Source organism: Empidonax traillii, unplaced genomic scaffold (genome assembly GCF_003031625.1).
Source record: "Empidonax traillii isolate 1590-97213 ecotype Southwest subspecies unplaced genomic scaffold, ASM303162v1 scaffold496:size689020, whole genome shotgun sequence".
In the NCBI taxonomy this organism is placed as follows: domain Eukaryota; kingdom Metazoa; phylum Chordata; class Aves; order Passeriformes; family Tyrannidae; genus Empidonax; species Empidonax traillii.
Window position 1 is genome coordinate 117,332 of NW_020955689.1, and position 21,323 is coordinate 138,654.

The following is a 21,323-nucleotide window of genomic DNA, read 5'->3' on the forward strand; positions in this document are numbered from 1 at the left end:
TGCCATTCCAGGTAAGTAACTGCGAGATCAGCCCATCATCTGTATGCTGAGCAGCTTCACAGTAAGACAGCAAATGGAGAATCAAACCAAGGTGCAGAGTGCTCACTGTGGGGGCACCACACACAGCAGCTGCACTGAGGAGCTGCCTGGGGCACTGCCTGACCGGGCGGGAGCATCTCGGCACCGGTGCCAGTTTATGGAGCTGCTCTCCACTGCCTGTTCTTTGCCCCACCCACCCCCTTGGCTGCGTAGGTAAAAAACACCGGCGAGCCCACTTTAACAAACTGATGAAGAAATTAACGCACGTTAATTAGTAATTATATAGTCAATACAATTATTGGTAAATAATTACATACAGTGCCTCCCATCCCGACATTTTTATCCTGAAAGAGATCAGGAAGCTGTTTCATCAAGCCAACCCGAAGGCTGGCTGCACTCTCACCACTGGGAGAGCAGGAACAAACAGTAAGCCTGGAGCAAAGGCTACAGTAAGCTGGCACTGATGTGAGAAGATTTAATCAAGCTACTATTTTACCTCTGCCAACAATGTCAAACATGCATATTACCCTAAGAGACATGCAGTATTTCTGACTAAAACATTTCCTACTTACTTAAAACTCAAAAAAACCTGTCTTTACCCATCCCATCTCCTTAGCTTTCCTTTTTAATTCAGAAGCATGTGCTTTGTCTATATATATATATACTCCTCACCTCCTGGAACACAGGTACAGAGATAGGGTTCTCACATACCTTAATTACAGGAACTCGTGGCTTGAACCTTGAGGACAGCTGTGTTAGCACTTCTCCAAGCAGTTGCTGGTGTTTTAGAACCTTCCTCATTTTCATGATTCTCACAATAGCAGCCTGCACAGGCAAAGTGGGAAAGGTGTGCTTAGGAGCAAACTACTTGTCCTGGATAATGCCACTTAAGAGATAACTTCCCCAGCAGATCGCATCTGCTTGTGCAGAAGCACCATCACAACAAACCTGAGTCCCAGACAGGGAGAAGTGTGCCCACAGATGTCAGCTACTCAGGCAGACTGTAAGAACCCAGGTTCTACACAGCACACAGGCATTAGGAATGGCTTTGACAGATGAATTTTAAGATCTGTAATTATGGTCGGTCTTACCAATAGCACCATTTGGTACCAAGAGCAATAAGTAGTTACTCATGTAACAAAAAGCCGCCTTTGTATATTTAACTTTACTGTAATGCTCTCTTAGTAGCACATGTGTATTTCCTTCCCCCTGCCTCTTTGCTTCTCAGGTGGATTCTGAATGAAATGATATAAAAACACAGTAGATTTCATACTACTTGAGTATTATTAGTTTTCACCCAGGACAAGGTCTGGTGAGCGTGTGCATCCATGGAACCCCAACGCTATCGACATCAGGTTAGAACAAGTGTGAAGAACACGTTCTATCTGCAGAAATGCCTTCCCCCACTTTGTTACAGACTCCAATCACCTTTAAGAGCATTTTAAACACATTTTTAACTCTTAACACAGTGCACTGCAATCGCATGTTATCTTCTAATAAAAGTTAAGAGAACCATACAGGGAGCTTCATTAAAGGATTACAAAGCTGTAATTCTGAGATCATGGCAACATTCTGCAATACAACTCACCTGAATCAGTAGTTTCCTATCTTCCTCTATATTTTTGTGTGTAGTTTCTTGTTCCTGCTTCTGTTCAGTCTTCATTGGCACATTGATGTTTACCCTTAATTTTTTGCTGTAAAGACAAGCAGAAGTTAAGAAAACAATTACATTGTTTAAAAACCAATCCAATAAACAAAGAACCCCCCCAACAAAATCCAACTCAAAAATAGAAGCCACATCACCACAATTACTTTACAACAAGAGAGGACTGTGGCTCTTCTGAAAATTTTAGATGCTCTTACTCAAGTTTAAAAAAAAATTCAAAAAACCCCCCAACCAATCAAAAAACCAAAATAATTTTCTGATGGGTATTCATGTATTTCATGTCTTACTGAATCCAGCTAGTGACCTGCTATGTCTAGCTAGAACTGGATAATACAATTGTACTAGACTGTACAATTACACTGTATTTGAAACATTTCTATGTTTAGTGAGAAGCTTTGAGTCAGTGAACAGGACGAAGAAAAGTCAGTGGAAACAGAGTGACCTTTCTGATTTACAGATTGGATTCTGACCACAGTGGCAAGAAATCCGTCTGTTCTGTAAAAGGAATTCTGCCTTTCTTCCACACGCTCCCTGTGCTGATGGTTGTGCTGAAGTGAGCCCACTACCACACGTGACCACTCTCAGGACAAGGTGCTGTGTCGCAAGTGGGTAACAAACCTCAGCATCAGAAAACCAAGGTGCACAGGGCTCTGCTCAGCCTGCTGTCTGCACAGGAGGGGGAATCAGTTATTTATTTAACACAGTGCTGTGCATCATATACTGGGAATCAGTGAGCTGCACAGTGCACAGTGCACTGATCTGCAGTGTTCCCGTCACTGTATTAAGGGAAATGACCATGAATGCTCAAAGTTTTAATGATGGGTAAAGGGGAAGAGGAAACAGGTAAAGAGTGAGGCACAAGGAAAGGTTTCAAAATGGTTCTTGGCATCTTCAGGAAGTACCAAACTCACTGAATTGATGTGTGTTTACATCTGTGCTCTGGTAAGCATGACAAAAAGTCACCGCAAGTATTTTAAACAGCTTCAAATGCAGGACTGTTTAAAGCAGGCAATAAAACCCACTAAAAATCATGTTTATTAAATCTTCAAATCACTGTGCGCTCTGTGGTTCTAAAAAGAGCCTGATCTTCTCATGTTAGCTCTAGTGGATGAGCATTCATGACTCTGACCTTTGCTGGTCACTGCGCACAACTGTAACCTTATAAAATACCAGGCGTTTTGCTGAGTGCATGCGAGTCACGCACCTCAGTAAAACAACAGCACTACGTCTTACCAGAAATAAATAATTCAAGAATTAGGCAAGAATCAAGGAAGAAAAAAGGACATATGAAAATACGTCCAGGCCTCACCCATCTTACCCATTCCCCCCCACTTGCCAGCCCTCTCCCTTAGTGCTGGTACACATTGGATCTCTATTTCAACTGGCACTTGAACCCTGAAGCTTTCATCTCAGGTATTTTAGGTTTTACACAGACTTTGAAGGCAGAGGAGGATGCTACCCATTATAAACGAGTGATGCATGCTGCTCAAATTTTTCCTTACTTTTTGTAACCAAGATAGAGTTTTATTAAAGTATCTGGTTTTAACTCCACCTCATCAACATTTGCATTTTCATCTTCCAAAACCTGTAAGAAATAAACAAACAAATAAATAAATAAATAGTCATTAACAAATTTTGCTCTTTGTTAAGCAGGTCATAAAAAAGCAGGAGTACTTACAAGCAATTTTGATTTCAAAAGTATCTGTAGAACTTGTGCCAAGATATCCTACAAAATTAAAGAAAATATCATCAGTACAGATAAACAGCACTTTCTCTAACCTAAAAACTTGAACAAGAATACACACATTTAGACTAAGAACTAGTAAGTGCAGAACACTGCAAAATGAGGGGGGGGAAAAAGCAGTAAAAACAGAGTTCACAGAAATAAAATATAATAATGCCCTTTTTGGATGTTATGACATTATCCCCCTTGTGGCTGGCCAAGTAACATAAAATTCTTAAGGAAAACTAATTCCAAACAGTAGATCCTTCTAGTTGCTGGTTTAGGAAATATTTTTCAAGCAGATTTATAAGCCTAAGAAATAACTTTTCCCAAACCATGCAAATATATATAGCATGGCAAACTTAAACTTCAGAAAGAAAACACACACTTTGCTTTCTGATGAACATCTTTTTCTTTTCTTTGCTATACCAGGGATCTGTTCTGTTGATGCTGCTGGTCGGTTACCCAGATGGCTACTAGGGTCAACATTCCATGCAGGCTTGCAAAACTGCTATTTTACCACAGTGGGAATCTTCTGGGATCCAATCAGTTGGTTTTCAGCTGTATAAAGAGCTTTATTCTGATCCAATCATAATTTGGGATAAATATCTGTTTTACAGAAATCTCTCTCTCTCTCTCTCTCTCTCTCTCTGCAAAAAAGTATCTATAATAAGGGGCAACCCCCTAAGACTTCTGGGTTTGCTGTAAATCATCATTAGCAGTAACTTCCTAGATATGAATTTCTAGAAGTAAAGATCTCACTGACTAAGAATTGCCTAACTTGCCAGAAATTGAAGCAGACTCGATTCAAACCTACTACTAAAGGCCACAGATGCTAAATAAACTGTGGGCTATAAAGTCTACTTGGAAAGAAAAGGAGGGAACCTCTTCCACAGGAGAGAGTTAGCCAATCAAAACTTCATATTTTGCTATGCTCACGTATAAAAAGCCTTGAGATGCAAAAGAATGACAGATACGCAGATCAATCATTTAGGGCCAATGCTTTTTTTTGCTACAGTGTTGTCTTTTAACGTTAAAATGTATGTAGAGAAAACTGCCTACCAGAGGTCAGCAGGGAGCTCGGCAATTCACTAGACAATTCAGTCATGAACAGGAGTATACACACACTAAGATCCATCAGCAGACCAGGCAGTTATGATTACAGGAAAGTAAACCAGGGAAGTAAGCTGACCAAGAACAGAGCACATCTGTCACCTTCAGGACAGAAACCGACTCTGGCTTCAAGCACATGCAATCTCAGTTTCTTACGATAGCAGAAAGAGCCCTGAACACCAAGAGAATTGTTCACAAGAGTGTGGTAAAATGTGCAAAGTCACTACCATTTTTATTTGAGTACTGTCTGTCAGCTGCTGCACGGTATAGGCATCTTCCGTGTTGTACTGCAGTAAAATCGCCATCTGGAATGTGGATGCCTAACAGATCCAAAAACAGAGAAAGAAGAGGAGAGGGGGGAAATCAGAAAATGAGAATGAACAAACACATTTTCTGAATTTGAACAGCCTGAAATTTGCCAGTTAAACACATATACTGGAATATTTGGACCATAGAGGACACCCAACTAGTGCTAATCATTACATAATACAGAAAAATCCGATTTTGCTTACCCAACCAGAACTCCACCTTGCAGCACTATCTAAACATAAATCCCAGGATTACAATAATTTAGGCTAGCTGCAGACACTTCATCAAATCTTACAGTGTCAAAGCTTTATCCTTGTACTTGCTAATATAGTTTTAAATTATTTTCCTCTGTCCCTCCCTGGCTCTTACCCATTTAATCTTAGTTAAAACCTACATAGACTACTGAATAATTCCTCACAACTCCAGCAGAATAACGAAACCCAATTTATAAACAAGGCAGCTATCAGTGGCTATCACCACAGGGTTAACACACGTTGATGACAAGGTCAAGGTCTGAGATTATCTTGTTTCTTCTCACGGTTGTGAACTCCTCTCCTCTGTCGACTTTTTGACAGAAAGCAGACACGGAAGTATAACCAGCATCTGATCCTACACAAAGAGCTTGCAATTGTCTCTACACAGTGCAATTCAACACCTGTTTAGACCCCAGGCAATGTATTCCCTTTTAAGCATAGACTGTAAGTATCAGTACAGTAAATAAAACAAACACATTATAAAGGTTCTAGGAGCTGCATCCAGTCCTCTGAATGCAATTATCACCAATTGCTTTACTGGCGTGACATTGTCCTCACCTGTAATGTGTATCTGTTTTTGAAACAGTTGGTAACCAACTCCCCTTTGGACAGCTGATACAACCATGTTAATTTTCTTCCACTATGACGACTGGCATAAAATGCAGTAAATCTCTGATAGCTCCGTTCTAACTGTATAAAAATAATAATAAATAAATAAATAAATAAATGCTGTTGTTTACTGTCATTTACCATTACTAAAACGTGCTATGGAAGCAACAGATGAACATCATCGAATCTGATCACCCTCAACGACCATGTTGTCTGAATAACACAAACAGAAATCCAAAGAATTCTAATTCTGCCGACTGGATGAAAATTTCCCTCTGTTATGAGTTTCCCCTTAAAAATACCATTAACAACACAAATGTAAACCTGCATTAAAGTTTCATTCTTTTTTTCATGATACATTAAGCATAACTAGGAAAAACACGTGTTTCACACAGTTCCTTCCTACTACTTTACTCAATTATCTTGTTCCAAATACCCTCTGGCCAAATAGGCAAATATTAGAGACACTTCCAGTCTCCTCTCACACACAACAAAACAGAAGAAGACGCCAGCCTTGTCAAATCAAATTTCTCACATGATCATTCCATGTTCAGATGAACCAAGTGCCTCACCTCAGAGGGAAGAGCAAACGTGCAGGACTGCTGAAACGGCCACGATCCAGAACTCAGCACCTGGATGCTGAAATCCACTGGAAGAGAAGTAAAGAGGTTGAGCTGCATTACTCCCCTTGCTCCTTAACCCCGCTTCAAACAGTGTCCCAGTTCTAACACAATGCCTTGTGGTCAAACTAACATGGTAAAAAAAAATCATTAGGCAACAATTTTTTTTTTTCAGACCATAAACCAAAGACACTCTTGAAAGATGTCGATGCAGCTGCAGAGCCTTAGATTTACTGTGACAGGCACTCAATTTTCTCTAATTTGGAGAAGTTATCCTGTTTCTATCCTAACAATGAACTTCTTTTTTAACAAACAAGTGTGAAAACTGTGAGCATTCATCATCACTCCACAGGACACAACTGCAAGAACAGACCCTTCACTTTTATACTTGCAAGGCATTTTGGGCAAGTCAAGTAAGAATAATATAGAAACTAAGTAAAATTTAAGCCTGACAACACACAACTCTAATTGTAATCCAAGAAATAATTATCAATTCCTGACAGAATTTGGTTCAACATGCTTCAATTAAAAAAACAGCTATAAAAAAGCAATAGGGCCGTCTAACAACCTAGAACACACTATACTTTTTTCCTCAATACTTTCACACAAGTGTGAACTTAATACATTTTTGTGTTCAAAATCAATATAGTGTTTAAAGAAGAACATCCTTCCAGTCAAAAATTAAAGAAAAAGGAAAAGAAAAAGGAAAAAAAGAAAAGACAGGATTCAACTTTATTTAGTTACATACCTAAACACGAGCTGCAAAACCAGGACGAGGCTACCCACAAAAGACAAAGTGCTATCAGAATACAAACAACAGACCTATAGGACTCATTTAAAAATCCTAGCTATCTTTGGACAGAAGAACACTAACTGTAACACTGTGTCTAAGTCAAATACTTCCCTCACACAGTTAGCTCTACAGAAATGAGAGGAAGCTAAACTATGCAACAGTAACTTAGGCAAATGTGTTACTTACAATCTAATGGTTCTGAGTTGGTCAGGTGCTTTTTAAACTGTTCATTCAAATCCTTGCTTACACCAATATCTTGGAACATCCGCTGCAGCTTGGAGGTATACTCAAAACCACAAGCTTGCTGTATTTTAAAAGCACAGATACATCAGCAAGATACATTTCTGACATTGGATAATGAGAAGAACAAAGTATCAGAACAAAATGTACAAAATTCCCTATCTCCCTCACTCAAAGTACTGATCCCAACTAGAAGAGGTCTTTAACTGTCACTGAAAACTGAAGAAAATTTAGTTTGACAAAGAAGTAAAACACACAGTGAAACAGAATACTCAAAGAGTATTAGATCGTATTTTGCTTGACTCTGTATAAACAACAGTTAATGAAATTAAGATACTTTTCAGTAGTCATTCCCTTGAACAAATATATCTATGTAATTTATTTGGATAAGAATAATGAAGTTTAACTCCATTGGACAGACATCCATTACCAGCTCCCACGATTAAAAAAAAAAAAAAAAAAAGGGAAAAAAGGCAAAAAAAAAAAGACCTAGGTTGTGTATCTTTCTATTGTACATAAAATAAAGAAATGAAGGGACATACATTAATGCTTTCTAAAACAGTCAGAAGACGCGCAAGGCAGTAAATCATGGGACAGCCATGGAATACTCACTTTTAATTTAGAGATCATGCTTGCCTCAGCATCATCACTAGCACTGTTCTGATGTACAAGTCTCTTTGCCAGCATTTTAGCATAGAATTTTTGAAACACATCTTTATCCTCAATGTACTTGAAGACAACCATCTGGAAAAGCCAAGATAGTTTGCAAGGAAAAAAAAAATTTAAGTGTTTGTCTTGAAAAAGCTGTAGCAGTAGCTACTTCGTTTGCACCTAAATTTTCAAGGTGGGGGGTTTTGTTTGGCTTTTTATTGTTCTGATGGGAGGAAGGGGGTTAGAACAGAGTGGTGGTATGTGTTTGTTTTAAATGTGGATACAATTTGAACACGTGAATCTTAACATGTGCAGCCTTTTATATATATGTGCATATTTAATGATATAAAAAAATACCGTAGAAATTATATATATTATATATGTATATAAAGATGAACTAAAAGGATAAATTTAATATACCTACTGCTGTAAAGGGCTTTTTTTTAAAACAGAAAAGAAAATAATTTTTAAAAAGCCACACAGAGATTATTACTGAAAAGCTGAAATACTAAGTAATGAAATCAAATACGGAAAAATATTTTTTTTCTTATCTGCCTTTTGTGACAATCGAATATTCCTAACTTGTCAAAGCTAACACAGAAGAGAACTGTATTTATAGACAACTTACCACTTGATTGAGTGTATCTTCCAATTCTGCTTCTTCTGGATTCTTTGAGCTGCAATTAAAGAAATGCATTTTTAATGAATCCCAAACCAGCAGAATTAAGCCAACACATGGATGTATGCGGAAACTTCATAAATAAATGAACACAGATTTGAGTAGTTCTGGGATCAGGGACTCTTTGAAGAGGAAACCATGTAATGAAATGAACACTTCATTACTCCACCTGTGAGCAATTCTGAAGCACACAATTGAAGTCCAAGTTGAAGTCCTGGACAATGACTTGCTTGGGACTTCTTGATACTTGATTCTTTTCAGGATTTATGGGCTTAAACATAGATCTCTCTTTTCCTGATGCTAAATGCTATCTTCATTTCTTATCTCAGATAGTACAGTGAGAAGAAAACAGCTCACAGAGCTGGGACTTGACTGAGTGAAAGCTCAAGTGGCACCAAACTTTTCTGCTATGATATGACTGTCCATCAGGCATATCCCAAACCTACCCTGCAGAAAGCTAGTAGTTATAAAGGAGAAAATAAAACCTTTGCTCAAGGAAGGAGGGGATGGGTTCTTCCACAAGTTCTTCCATTTTTGGGCTGCTTGGTGGTGTTTTTTTTCCTCCCTCAAAACAATTAGAAATGTTGCCAGTGACAAAACTGACACCAATCCAGTATGAATTGAACTAACAGACCTGCTGAACCATCTGAAGCCAAATACCTTGAATTAAAACATGAACCATCAGAAGTTAGAAAGTAGTTTTTGTCCTTGATTTCTGCTCAAATGGAAGAAGGTATAGAGAAAACAACAGGAGGAAAGTAAGAGTTTTAATGGAAAAGGGAATGTGCCTCTCTTCTTAACAACATACAACCCAACTCAACTTTTTGAGGAAAAAAACCACCTAAAACCTCCTGCTGCTTTATTAGAACCCCAGAACTTATATTCCTATAAGGAAATAAAGGTTTTCTTATTTCCCCTCCTCTTCCTTAAAAAAGTCAAGTCAACATAATCTTTAGGAATGATCCTACTGAAATTTTTGTATCCAGAATTTGGTAGAATTAATTTCTTGAATCATTAAGCTCTGTTTCTGAAGACACAGTATAAAACAAAAGCCAACATGAAATAATAATTTGTCTTTGAAGACGTACCTTTTCTTTAGTAAAGAGTCACAGTATCGTGCCAGTAGCTCTGGGGATTTACTGGATGATTGAGCCATTTTTGTCACTGCATTATTATTTATAAATCGACCACAAGCCTATAAATCACAAAAGACAGTGAAATTTTGGGAGACAGAACGCTAAATGGAAATAAAAAAAAAAAGAAGCTCACCATACGCCACTCCATACACTTACTTTGTCTAGTGCAGCCACAAAGCCAGCATCATTGTTGAATGCAGACATGACTAAAGCATTGTATTTCTTATGGACATCCAGCACTGTCTGTACGTACATTTTTGGATCCTGCAATAAAGAGAGACTAGATTTTGCAACATGTTGACTTCCTGCTTTCTGCTTCCTCCAAAAAGGAAGTCTACAAAGTACTAGAAATATTTTAAAGGTAAAACAGTACCTAGACTAGTTCAGGTCCTATGTTCAGGACTGACTTATATCAGTGCAAGTTTTCCTTTACAGCAACCAGAGTGTACAGTATTACACAGTACAAAAGACAACAAAACCATTTTGTCAACCACTGCAACCACTTTCAAAGACTTATGCTTAATTCAAATTAGTTTATGGCACAGACTGAGTCCCATGTGCAATTACTGACCTTGCTTCATGCTTACTTGATGATTCATAAAGGATAAGCACTGCTAAAAAGCTATGTACTTAAAACTACAGAAATGAACCTACGCACATCACTAGAGATTACGGTTTTAAAGATTACTAGTATGAAGTTATTTCAAGAATTTCTCAGGACAGCAACAGTTTAAAATGAACTCTGCCAAAAATCAAAGTTAATCATAGAATATCCTGAGTTGGAAGAGACCCACAAGGATCATTGAAGACCAACTCCTGACCCTGCACAGGACCACCCCAAGAACCACACCGATATGATCATCAGTGACAATGCCTGAGAACATTCTCAACGTGCTTCTTGAACTCCACTTTTAATAAAATTTACCACGATCTATATTCTATATCCTGATTTTGCCTGTGCAGTGTTTAATTATTTTTTTTCCCTATCATATTGTCTATGATAGACAAAAAGGTCAGCAAAGGGTTTAAAGAACTTCATGTTTCCAAGATGCAACCCTAATGAATACAAATTATTATCAGACATAAGTCTGAAATTACAATTATGGGATAAAAATCAAAAAGCCAATTATGTGGCTAAACGACCATAGTGTTTCAGAAGACCTGACTTGCTCCTTATATAGTGACCTTTCCAATCATTTTAGTTCTTTCTCCCCTTGTATTTCTCATTCTTTTTCAAAAAATATAAAGCTATGTACCAAAAGACTCAAACCAACAGATACTTTCTCTAGATAGTCCTACCCAAGTCAGAAATCTGTAAGATGATGAAATAAAATACAGCCCACTGGAGATACTGCTTCTTGAAACAGTGGACTGTCAGGTGTATTTGTATTGTAAGTGTTGGGTGGTGTGTTGTAAGTGTATTGTATTGGGTGTTGTATTTGCAGAGCCAGCTTTCCAAGCAGCACGATGGCATCCTGACAGAGAGCAAAAACTCAGACAGAAACTCACCTTCCTCCCTAAAACCAAACCAAACCAAACAAAAAAACCCACACCGCACAAAAACCCCTCCCACCTAAACAAAACCAAAAATCACCCCCAAAACCCGCTCAAAACTCAAAGAGTGGTAACAAAGCGATGGAACTGTTGTTCCAAGCCTACTATCAACATTTGAGAATTGCCTAGTCCCTATAAATTAAATTACTCAGAGGGAAAAACATAAGCAAGCTGGAAATTTTATCAGAAGTTATTCACCATCCTCTAATGTAAAACTGGCAGCAACCACACACAGACTTATTTTGATGTGATACTTGCATTTAGAGCAGCTTCTCCACATTTCTCAATTGCAGCTAGACCCTGATTATGAATGTGGGTTTCCAAAAGTTTTTTCAGCTCTCCAAGGCCATCCTGGATTCGAGACACAAGGTTATACATGCGACCCAAGTCTGGAAAAGGCAAAAAAAAAAAAAAGAGGAAATCTAACAACTCCCATTTGCACTGGCTATGATTCCAATTTCTTATTAACAAGCTGCCAATAGGAGTTAAAAATCCACTGTCAACAAACACGCACATTCAATTGCTCCTGTAAAAAGCCAGAAAAAAATACAGTAAAAAATTATAAATCTTTGCAGTCACCGGGAAAGCTAACAGCTAAAGAAAAAAGTATCTTTTAATATTAATATGTTTTACCTTCACCATGTGACATGAATCTCAAGACTAAAAAAACCCCAGCTGAATGATAGAAAATTTACTTCTGATTTCTAGTTTTTCATAGATTAAAAGCAATGATTTTAAAATGGTGTTAAAACACTCCTATTTACATAACATTTTGAAGTGTTACCATGAATTAGACACTGTTACTGCTGGCTACACTACAACATTCTCCAGCTGGCCACTGGCCTTTAAATCTTAATCTGAATAGGACAGTTCTCAGAGATCTAACACTACCTGCAGCCCTCTGTGTATTAACACTTTTACTTTGGGTAGCATCAATGGTAATGGCTGGAAATGCAAGGCAAAATGTTATGTCTTGATATGACCTTAGCAGATAAACTGGAACATCATAAATCAAATTTCTTTCAATAAAAGCACTGCTAATAAAAGACATTTCTTAAAAAGAAACCAAACTGATTACCAGCAGAAATAATTGTACCTGAAAGAAAAAAGAGGTTATGAAAAGTATTACCAGAGAACAAAACTAATAAAGGTAAAAATAAATTGGATGCCATTTCACGTACGTTAAAACTTCACATTAAATCTCACCAGTTTTCAGCTAAGACTTTCCAAATCAATTGGTAATTCTGGAAAGTCTAATACTGAAGAGGGTTTTGGTTTTATTATTCAGTTTCAACAGGGTAGATGCTTTGTACTTTCTGAGTGCAGAACTCTTTAAAATAAAAAGCAAACTTCAATATGACTATAAACCAGGTACACAAACCCACTAGTTATCCTCTTGCAATCCTGCCCTCACTGAACAGGCACTCAAGTGAAACAGTAAACAATCAGATCATTTACTGTATGCTAACGAGGATATTTTACCCTGTCGATTCCATCTTAAGGTTGTCAGCTGCATCAAGCTCTTCTAAAGTGTAAGGACTTCTCTGCAGGGTTTATGAGCAATTTGTTACCACACGAGGATTATCAGATTAAACAAAACAGAACAATAAAGAAGCTGGAGCTCCAACTAACTTTGAAATACAACACACAGAGTTTGATGCCTTCTAATACTGAAGCGATGACATCTCAATTCAGATCAGTTTCAGTGTAACATTTTCCATTCCTTACAAGTCTGTCGAACTTTTGGATTAGAAAAGGAAGCATTTTTTTTCTATGAAAACCATGATTGCAACCTGTTGTTAACTTCTATAAGAACACAAAAATACTGTATAGAATTTTAGAAAAAAGATAGGAAAATAATGCTGTGCATAGATATAATAAGCTGCTGCTAGATCTATCCACAAGCAAGGTTCCCGGGTTGGTCTATCAGGATGTTTGTGTAAGTGGAAATTAAGGAAGAGATGCTATAAACCCTTGAGGAAGATTTGCACAGTAACTCCAGCTACATCATTACAGTCTGCTCCCAATAAACATGATTATTTCCTATAGGGACCATACTGATGTGAACAGGTGACACGCTATTAATGTGTCCCGCAACCTTTATAACCACTTTATATATCAGTTGCACAATGAGAATAAAAAGTTACAGAACACCAACAGGAGTGGCCTGTAATACGATATGCTTAAGCATAGTTCACACGGGAGGTTTTATTATAAGTTTAGGACAGTCTATAGAAGGCTACGTTAGTGTATCACAAATTTGAGAATGAACTGATTTGAGTGATTCAAGAATGAACTATCAGACAATCTTTCAAAATAAATGTTTCTAATCTTGAGACTTCATGAAACTTAGAAAAGGGCCAGGGAACTACTGTAATTTGCACGAGTGAAGCCTGATAAGAGAAAAAAAATATTTTGAAAAAGAAGAAAAAAAAAAAAAAAGAGTGTTTTAAAAGACCTAATTAATCTTAGAAATAACCTAAACAAAAGACGTGCAACTAGACAGTGCCCAAGACATACGATACTTATTTTCTTTTTCACCCTGACAAACTTACAGAATTGCACCAATGTGGTAAGTGACTGTATTAAAGGCTCACATAACCCATGAGCTCCATAAAAGGTAAAAAAAACAAGCGTGGGAAGCCTCCTGAGTCCAAAAAAACCCTGTTCTTGCTTGTTCTACTACTATTTTGATTGTCAGAAGTCATTTATAAAGTAATTTATTCCAATTAGAAAGTAAGTATTTACAAACATCTGACTCAAATACTAGTACAGATTACTTATATTTGAATCAGTTATTTTCCGACCTACTAATCATGCTGAATTGCCCTTTTCAGTTTTGAATCATCTCTTAGTTATCAACATGACTATTACAGTAATAATTCAGAGTTGCTATTTTGAGACTGGTATATAATGAGACAGTCACAGTTGCAATCCAAAGCTTTAAGATGAACAGTATCATCATTAGTAACTTAATCATAGTATCTCTTAAATCCTTAAAAGCAGTATTTCAGCTATAGAGTCTTTCTCTTGACTTCAAATATAGATTTACTTAATTCCCCAACTGGAAAATTAAGAACATCATTCACCCTTATCATCTGCATGATCCACAGGAATTACCTGCCTCTAGTTCTGACTTATTTTGTGCTATGTATTAACTCCTGAAGAAATTAATAAAAACCAACACAACTGACAATTCCTTAAAGATACCTAAACTCTGACAATCTTCACTTTTGCTAGACGAGCTGCTGAAGAAGTCTTTATACTGTGTATTCTCAACGATGGTGTATAACACGACTCATTTTCACAGCTAAAATTAACTCATCAATTAGTAATTTCCACCCTTTCCTTGTGCTGATATGGGGTTTTATGTATTTTATACAGTCTGTTTTAAGAGCTACTTATTTGGTTCTATTCCTCTTTTCACATTTCCTATGCATAATTCTAAATACTTTGGATTTTAAAATTCCCATTGATGACTCAGAAAGATCCATGGATTAAACTGAAACAGCTGGTAAGAGCACTGGTCTGTTTTTCATCTCCCATCTCTCTCACACAAGCTTCAGCTCCTGCTGGAAGGATGGCTCCAGTGCTCTTGAAGCTCTTCCAGCCATGTTAACAGAAATCAAACTAGTGATGTTCTGCCTTAATATCTGGGATTGGAATAGGTTTCCTTGAAGCAATATCATCAGACATCCCAATTTAATCAAAACCTGACTGTCAATCAGTTTAGTGACTATCTTCTCTCTTAATCTAATTCCTGAACAAATAATATTTAGGCAGCACCGGATTTTACATTATTCACAAATCATCAGGGAGGAGAGCTCTAAGCCTAAAACCAACGTTTGAATCTCCTTACCTTCATTTTTGTCAGCATCCAACAAATTCTGAAACTCTGTATGAAATATCTCCAGGTGTTTTTCAATGAGTACTTGCTCACATTTTCGTGCTAACTCATCTTGTGTGCTCTCATGGAGATATACCTGAACTCTACGCTGCTCCTCAAGAAGGCGAGCTTCAGCCTACGGAACACAGAGGGAAACATGAAACCTGCGGGGAAGGCACAACACGAATCCCACAGCAGAAAACAGATGACTGTTCAGCAAAATCAACTAGAAAAACAACAATAAAAATCAAACCTCTCACTAATGTGGTGTTATGGACCACCTACTCAAGCAGTTGTTTTTCTGGAAATCACAACATATGTTTGGAATCGACGCTTATGTTGACGATAATATTATGTACTGTTTAAATGGTGGGGGAGAATCACAGCAACACTGTTTTCCCATTGCTTCTGAATAAAAAGTTTACAGATGGAAATCTGCTGTCAGAAAAAGAGAAGGCTGCTGACATGAGATGCTGGCAGTTTTAGAATCAGAAAGCTCACCAGCTACAGGGGTAGTTTTGTTTAAGACAAACATGGATGTATTTCAGGCCTCCACAAAACTAAAAGGCAGAAAAACTACAATTTACAGTATGCCCATGACAAATTTATTTGAATGATCTCATCTACATTCTTACACAGAAAAGCCTCCCGATAAACAACAATCATTTAAATTATACTAGCATTTAATTCGGCATATGAAATGCTACATATGCGTATCTTCCTGGCAAACTAGAATTTTAAATGTCACTCGAGGAATAGTGCCTACACCAAAATGTAAAACTGAAATTGTTTATATAACAATTATCTCTATTTTGTTTGCAAAAGTGTTAAAGATTCGCTTTACAAGCCATCTGTAATTTCAGCACATTATTAGGGATAAAGTGTGTATGTCCTCTTATCAGTCCAAATTATTTAAATTAGCAGTGTCACCAAGAAAATGACGTTAGGTTAATTCATTTTCCTAATATGTCAAAATATCGACTAAGCATGAAAGATCATAATATGGACAATAAAAAAGGAACAATTCCACTGCAAGTACACTGCACCATACGTAGACAGCTTTAAACAATCTCAGCCACCATTAGCTTCACTTCTTGTTGTAATGATTTTGCACTTAAGTTCTTGTGAAATGGTCCTGGATTACTGTCTCTTACAGGTAAATCGGTACTGATTAAAATATAGGAAATGAAATCAACAGTTTGGGAAGGAATATAAGCTCCTGCTTCAGAGTACTTGCCAGTTTCTTACCAGTATGGAATAACAATCCTTACTGACAGCAAATAGCAGCAAATCTTTCTGATGAACACTGGGGAATGCAATCAGACTAGCAGTTCTACTGATCTTACATTTAAGCAATTCTGTATTTCTGTAGTTCAGGAAATTCTGCTGCTTCTAATGCTGCTTCCTAAAATGTCCTTAGACCATCACTTTTAACATTAACAGTAAACTCTCACTTTAAGCTCCTTTATGAAAAGAAATAATTACTCTGACTTCATGTTTGCCTATGCTCTCATTTTTTTGTGTTCTTATAAGTCCATTTTCCTTTTAAAGTCACATTTCAGAAACAAGGGAAAAATAATTAGTTCACACAAAATATTTTCACCTGTTTTAACTGTAATGATGAAAAGTTCCATTTCAGACTATATTTCAAGGGACAGTCTTAAGAAATACTGACCTTTTTCCCTACAGCACATCAGGCTATGCCAGCTTTACTCATGAGTTCTGGCCTGAGAAGAAAAATTCACATTCCTTCTAAACTCAGTAAGTCTGCCTGTGTAACTATATTCTAATTAAGATTTCATTGAGTATTCTACAAGAAACAACCACAATTCTGCTATAACGTGGTAACACTGATGTTATGCCGGTGTGCACTAAAGGTACTCCAACAGGTTTATTTTTATTTTCCAGTGCTATTTATCCTCAGTCAGAACTTAATGTACAGTGCTTCAGTGAGAATGTCAAGTAAGGGTACTAACAGCAGATTACTCTGTCTGCACTTCATGCTTCCAACAGATTAATTTTAAGATCTTATAACCACTAGTCTAAAAGGAGAAGCCAAGTCCGCCCAAATAGCTTGTACACATCACTACCATATTAATTTGAGCAGAGACTTTAGGCTACACGTTTTCTTGCTGAAGATCTGCCCTGTCTTCTGCCAAGTCTGTAAGTGCTTTCAGCTTCAACATCAGCTTCAAGCAGTGATTTGCTCTTTTCCGGATTTCTGAAGCCTTGAGGATTGTTTGGGGTACTAATAAGTTATTTCTACTTGCCACTAATCTCTAGTTCTTGAAATAGCAGTGACCTTCAGACAGCTTTTTACTGTCCTGTAAAAGACTTCCTTCCAAGGAAGCCTGGATGAGCCAGTCATTCAGGTTATGAATGACTGAAATTCCCTTACTCCCTTTTTACACATATATTAGGATGAAAGTTAAGACATGAGATTAAAATGGAAGTAGCAAAAAATAATTCAACAACAGAAAAGTAAATATAAGTAGGCTGGGTAATTATTGGGCAACTATCCCAACAGACTAAAGGCATGATTCGTTTTACTGTGTTATTTCAAGGACTCCCCTGCTTTTTTTTCTTGGGTAATTCACCGACTTTAATGTCAAGAGTCAAGAGGGAAGGCGTTCTGTGGTAAAAAGCATTACACAAAGGATACTGTAGGGAGGGATGTGTATCTGCATATCACATACTCAAAAAACTCTTGTTTTCTAACTAAGCTGAAAGGGAAAAAACAAGTAGCAATTCAGGAAGTAAAAAAATGTGCTGAGAAAAATATATAAAGCAGCACTTGTCCGAGATGGAAGATGACCTTCAGTAAGACTGACCCAATAACCAGGCTAGAAATAGTTGATGTTTATCCTGTTTGCACTTAGTTGCTCTGTCTGGGATCCTCAAAAGCTGAGACTAGTTAAGACTTTAAATCTGGCCTCTGTTGATCAGAAGTACCTGCATAAGGCTCATTACAATGAAATATTCTTAAACTTCATTAATGATCTATTTCCTCGGCCAGCTTGGTCAGGAAGACACTGCAATAAATGTGCCGGCACACAGTTCCCTGTACAGGAACAGTAAACTTGTAGGTTTAAAGCAGAATTATTGTTTTAGTGTCTTGAAGTCTAACAAAACCTCAGTTTATTTTAACGTTCTCTTCTGTTTTGCCCATTAAGAATGTTTCAGACTTTCACCCTGCTTCCTGAAATGCAGCAAGGAGACAAACTTCAGAGCAGATAAACACTGAAGCCAATCACTACAGGGAATAAAGGGCTAACTCTTTCTGTCAAAGAACCAGCATTTTAAAAAACTGATAGTAAAAGCCTAGAATTTATATTATTTACCTCTAAAAAATATCTGTATCCAGAAAAAAAAAAATCACAAAGCTGATTAAGTAACTTACCTTCTTCATGTACTCTGTGACTGGGTTCTGTTGCAAGAATTCAGTACTTTCTCGTGTATAAAATCTCTCTGTGTCAGCAAGAAACTGAGATTCAAAGGATTCTTTATAGACAGTTAGTGTAGGTCCTTTTGCAAATGCATCATCTTCATTCAGCCCCAGCTCCACTACAGGAAAGAAAACAAAAACCAAAAAAGACCAAGTAATGACAAAACTGTTTTTTATGAAGTGGTCTCTTGTAAATAAACAAGTACACTCCTTCTAACTTAGATGAAGGTAATTGATTGGGACTGTATCAACACCACTTTTAAAAACTTTTAAAATTATACACTGATTTTACATTCACACGATAACCAGTATAAGGCATTACTCATGTAAACTGCATTTTTTCATAAATTTCTTAAATGGACTATAGGATTTGGAAAACTTTACAATCTCAAAAGCTAGTTCAAATTTTTCCCCCCCTCTTAGAGTTCCAGATTATATGCTTTTGTTTTTATTAATGAAACCTATAACCTGGATTGCAAAACTCTCAATATCACGCAAATGGAAAAAAATAACCCCACTCTGCTTTGTAAACTACTATACTTCCCCCCTTCCAGATTTAGGTTCTAAATAACAGATTTGTAAACGATGAACACTCTTGTCCATTGGCTGCACTTTCAAGTTTTACAAATATGGCATAATCAACTGCAGTTGTATCAGGTGTCAGTACAAATATGAAGTGAAAAAATATATAACTGTACTCAAGTTACTGTAAAAATAAAATCTTTATTGGACATCCGAGGAGGTGGGATGTTACTTCCAGGCTCTGACAGGGTACATATATTTACTTATTCTTAAGAAATAACAGAACTTTAAAGAAATCTCATTTACCATAGGATTGTACAACTCCACTGATCAGTCTTGTATTGATAGTTTCACCATTTCTTTCCTTTTCAATCAGTTTCAACACCGCATTTGTTACCTTAGAAAACAGGAATTAAAAGGAAGTCAAGCACAGAAAAAGCAGCTGGCAGATCAAGCACAATATTTAATCAGGAGTGTATTCCTATACTCAAGACAAGTCAAGCCCCTTGAAAACAACAATTAAGGAGACCTGAACATAGGAAATTCCTAAAGATATGTTACACCTTTAAGTTATATAATTACAATCCGATTAATGGTGCGGTATATATGGGTATTAAAGTGCTTAGTTTTTGTTTGTTTGGTTGGTTGGGTTTTTTTAAATTTCAAAAAAGCACTTTTCCAGCCAAACTTCTTTTGTTTTATACCTGAAATACAAGACAACTCTGTGGCAAGAGCTGAACTCACCATCAGTTCTTTACACAAATGATCTGCTGCAACTACTCCATCATGAAGTACAGGTAAGTAAGTGAAATCAACATACACACGTACCTGAAAACTGTGGTGGAATGTCTTGTTTTATATTGTGTTGATTTAAATAATTTAAAATATTTGGTTGACCTGAATCTCCCAGGCATCAGTGTAGATTCAACAATTCACAGTAATACCAGAAGAGACCAAAATTTCTGCCTGTCACTATCTGTTCTCATAAAATCTCGACTCTCAAACCTTAAGACGTGACCGTCATCAGCCTGGATTCCTGCCTGGCTTAGAAATAGCTGAAGTTGCTACTTCATTTCAGATGAGTCCCCTTAGCTTTTTTTTTTTTAAAAAAGCCAAGGGTCCTCTCAGCAAAGAGATTAACAGAACAGTCTTGGTTATCAAGGTTCAATCACACACAGAGAGAAAGGTCTATTCCCTCAAATATTTATCTTTTTTAACATTACAAAAGAGAAGCAGAAGGCTCCCTTTAATTGGCAGGGTTCGTGCGCCTCCCATTCTCCGAATTCTCTCCGAAGCAGTTACTAACAATATATAAAATGAACTTAATAAAATAACACTATGGTAATAATATATTTATATATATACCTGCTTATTTAATGGTCTGAATAAGCAGTCTCTCCAGGTCACCAAGGCAAGCTAGAAGGAAAGGAGGCAAAAAATGGAATAAAAATATTTACATATACACATATTCATGCAGGATAACTCCTAAAAGAAAGTTGATACAGTATGCTAAATAATCAGAACTTTTACAATTATTATATTTTGGCACACACATTTCTCAAGCAACAAGATTATTTCACAGTGAAATTACCACTTGCTTTATTATTAACTCTACCTAAGATATCCCCTTTTCTGACAGCGATCCACTGCCAACTGTGAAAACTAACAAAGCCAGGAAATTACTTCGACAACATACAGCTTTTTTTGTTGGCAATTTCCAGGCTGGCATGGTCCCTTAGCATTAGGCTACTAAAGTTAAGGGGAAAGGAACTAAGGATATCGTTTTTCTACCACATGCAGTTATTTTAGTGAAGCAGTAAAACAGTACATCACTTTCCTAATGCTTAACCAGCGAGGACAATAATTATCTTTTCTAAAAAACACAAACAATAAACTTTTAGTTATCTGAGATACAGAACTTCTGCTAAGTTCTTCTCTTATTTATATTACTTTACATTACAAAAAAATGTATCAAGATCACATATCAATCTCTCAGAACTGTACCAAAATAACTTACACTACAAACCAAATGTTGACTGAATCTTAGCAGCTTGGATGCAAAAAAAATTTGAAGAGAAGTATTG

General features: G+C 36.9%; 1 protein-coding gene across 1 annotated transcript in view; it reads right to left on the bottom strand.

The window, feature by feature from the left end:
• The window catches only part of CUL1 (cullin 1), a 51,440-nt gene that overhangs the window by 853 nt on the left and 29,264 nt on the right, over positions 1 to 21,323 (bottom strand). The window contains exons 5-21 of the mRNA XM_027896435.1: positions 20,605 to 20,655; positions 19,546 to 19,636; positions 18,673 to 18,836; positions 15,246 to 15,408; positions 11,645 to 11,775; positions 9,989 to 10,096; positions 9,785 to 9,891; positions 8,646 to 8,694; positions 7,979 to 8,110; positions 7,313 to 7,430; positions 6,286 to 6,362; positions 5,663 to 5,794; positions 4,769 to 4,861; positions 3,384 to 3,431; positions 3,208 to 3,290; positions 1,628 to 1,733; positions 751 to 864 (exon numbers count right to left, since the gene is read on the bottom strand). Of these exons, the coding sequence (XP_027752236.1) occupies positions 751 to 864; positions 1,628 to 1,733; positions 3,208 to 3,290; positions 3,384 to 3,431; positions 4,769 to 4,861; positions 5,663 to 5,794; positions 6,286 to 6,362; positions 7,313 to 7,430; positions 7,979 to 8,110; positions 8,646 to 8,694; positions 9,785 to 9,891; positions 9,989 to 10,096; positions 11,645 to 11,775; positions 15,246 to 15,408; positions 18,673 to 18,836; positions 19,546 to 19,636; positions 20,605 to 20,655 (1,767 nt within the window). The remainder of the gene's footprint in view (positions 1 to 750; positions 865 to 1,627; positions 1,734 to 3,207; positions 3,291 to 3,383; positions 3,432 to 4,768; positions 4,862 to 5,662; positions 5,795 to 6,285; positions 6,363 to 7,312; positions 7,431 to 7,978; positions 8,111 to 8,645; positions 8,695 to 9,784; positions 9,892 to 9,988; positions 10,097 to 11,644; positions 11,776 to 15,245; positions 15,409 to 18,672; positions 18,837 to 19,545; positions 19,637 to 20,604; positions 20,656 to 21,323) is intronic.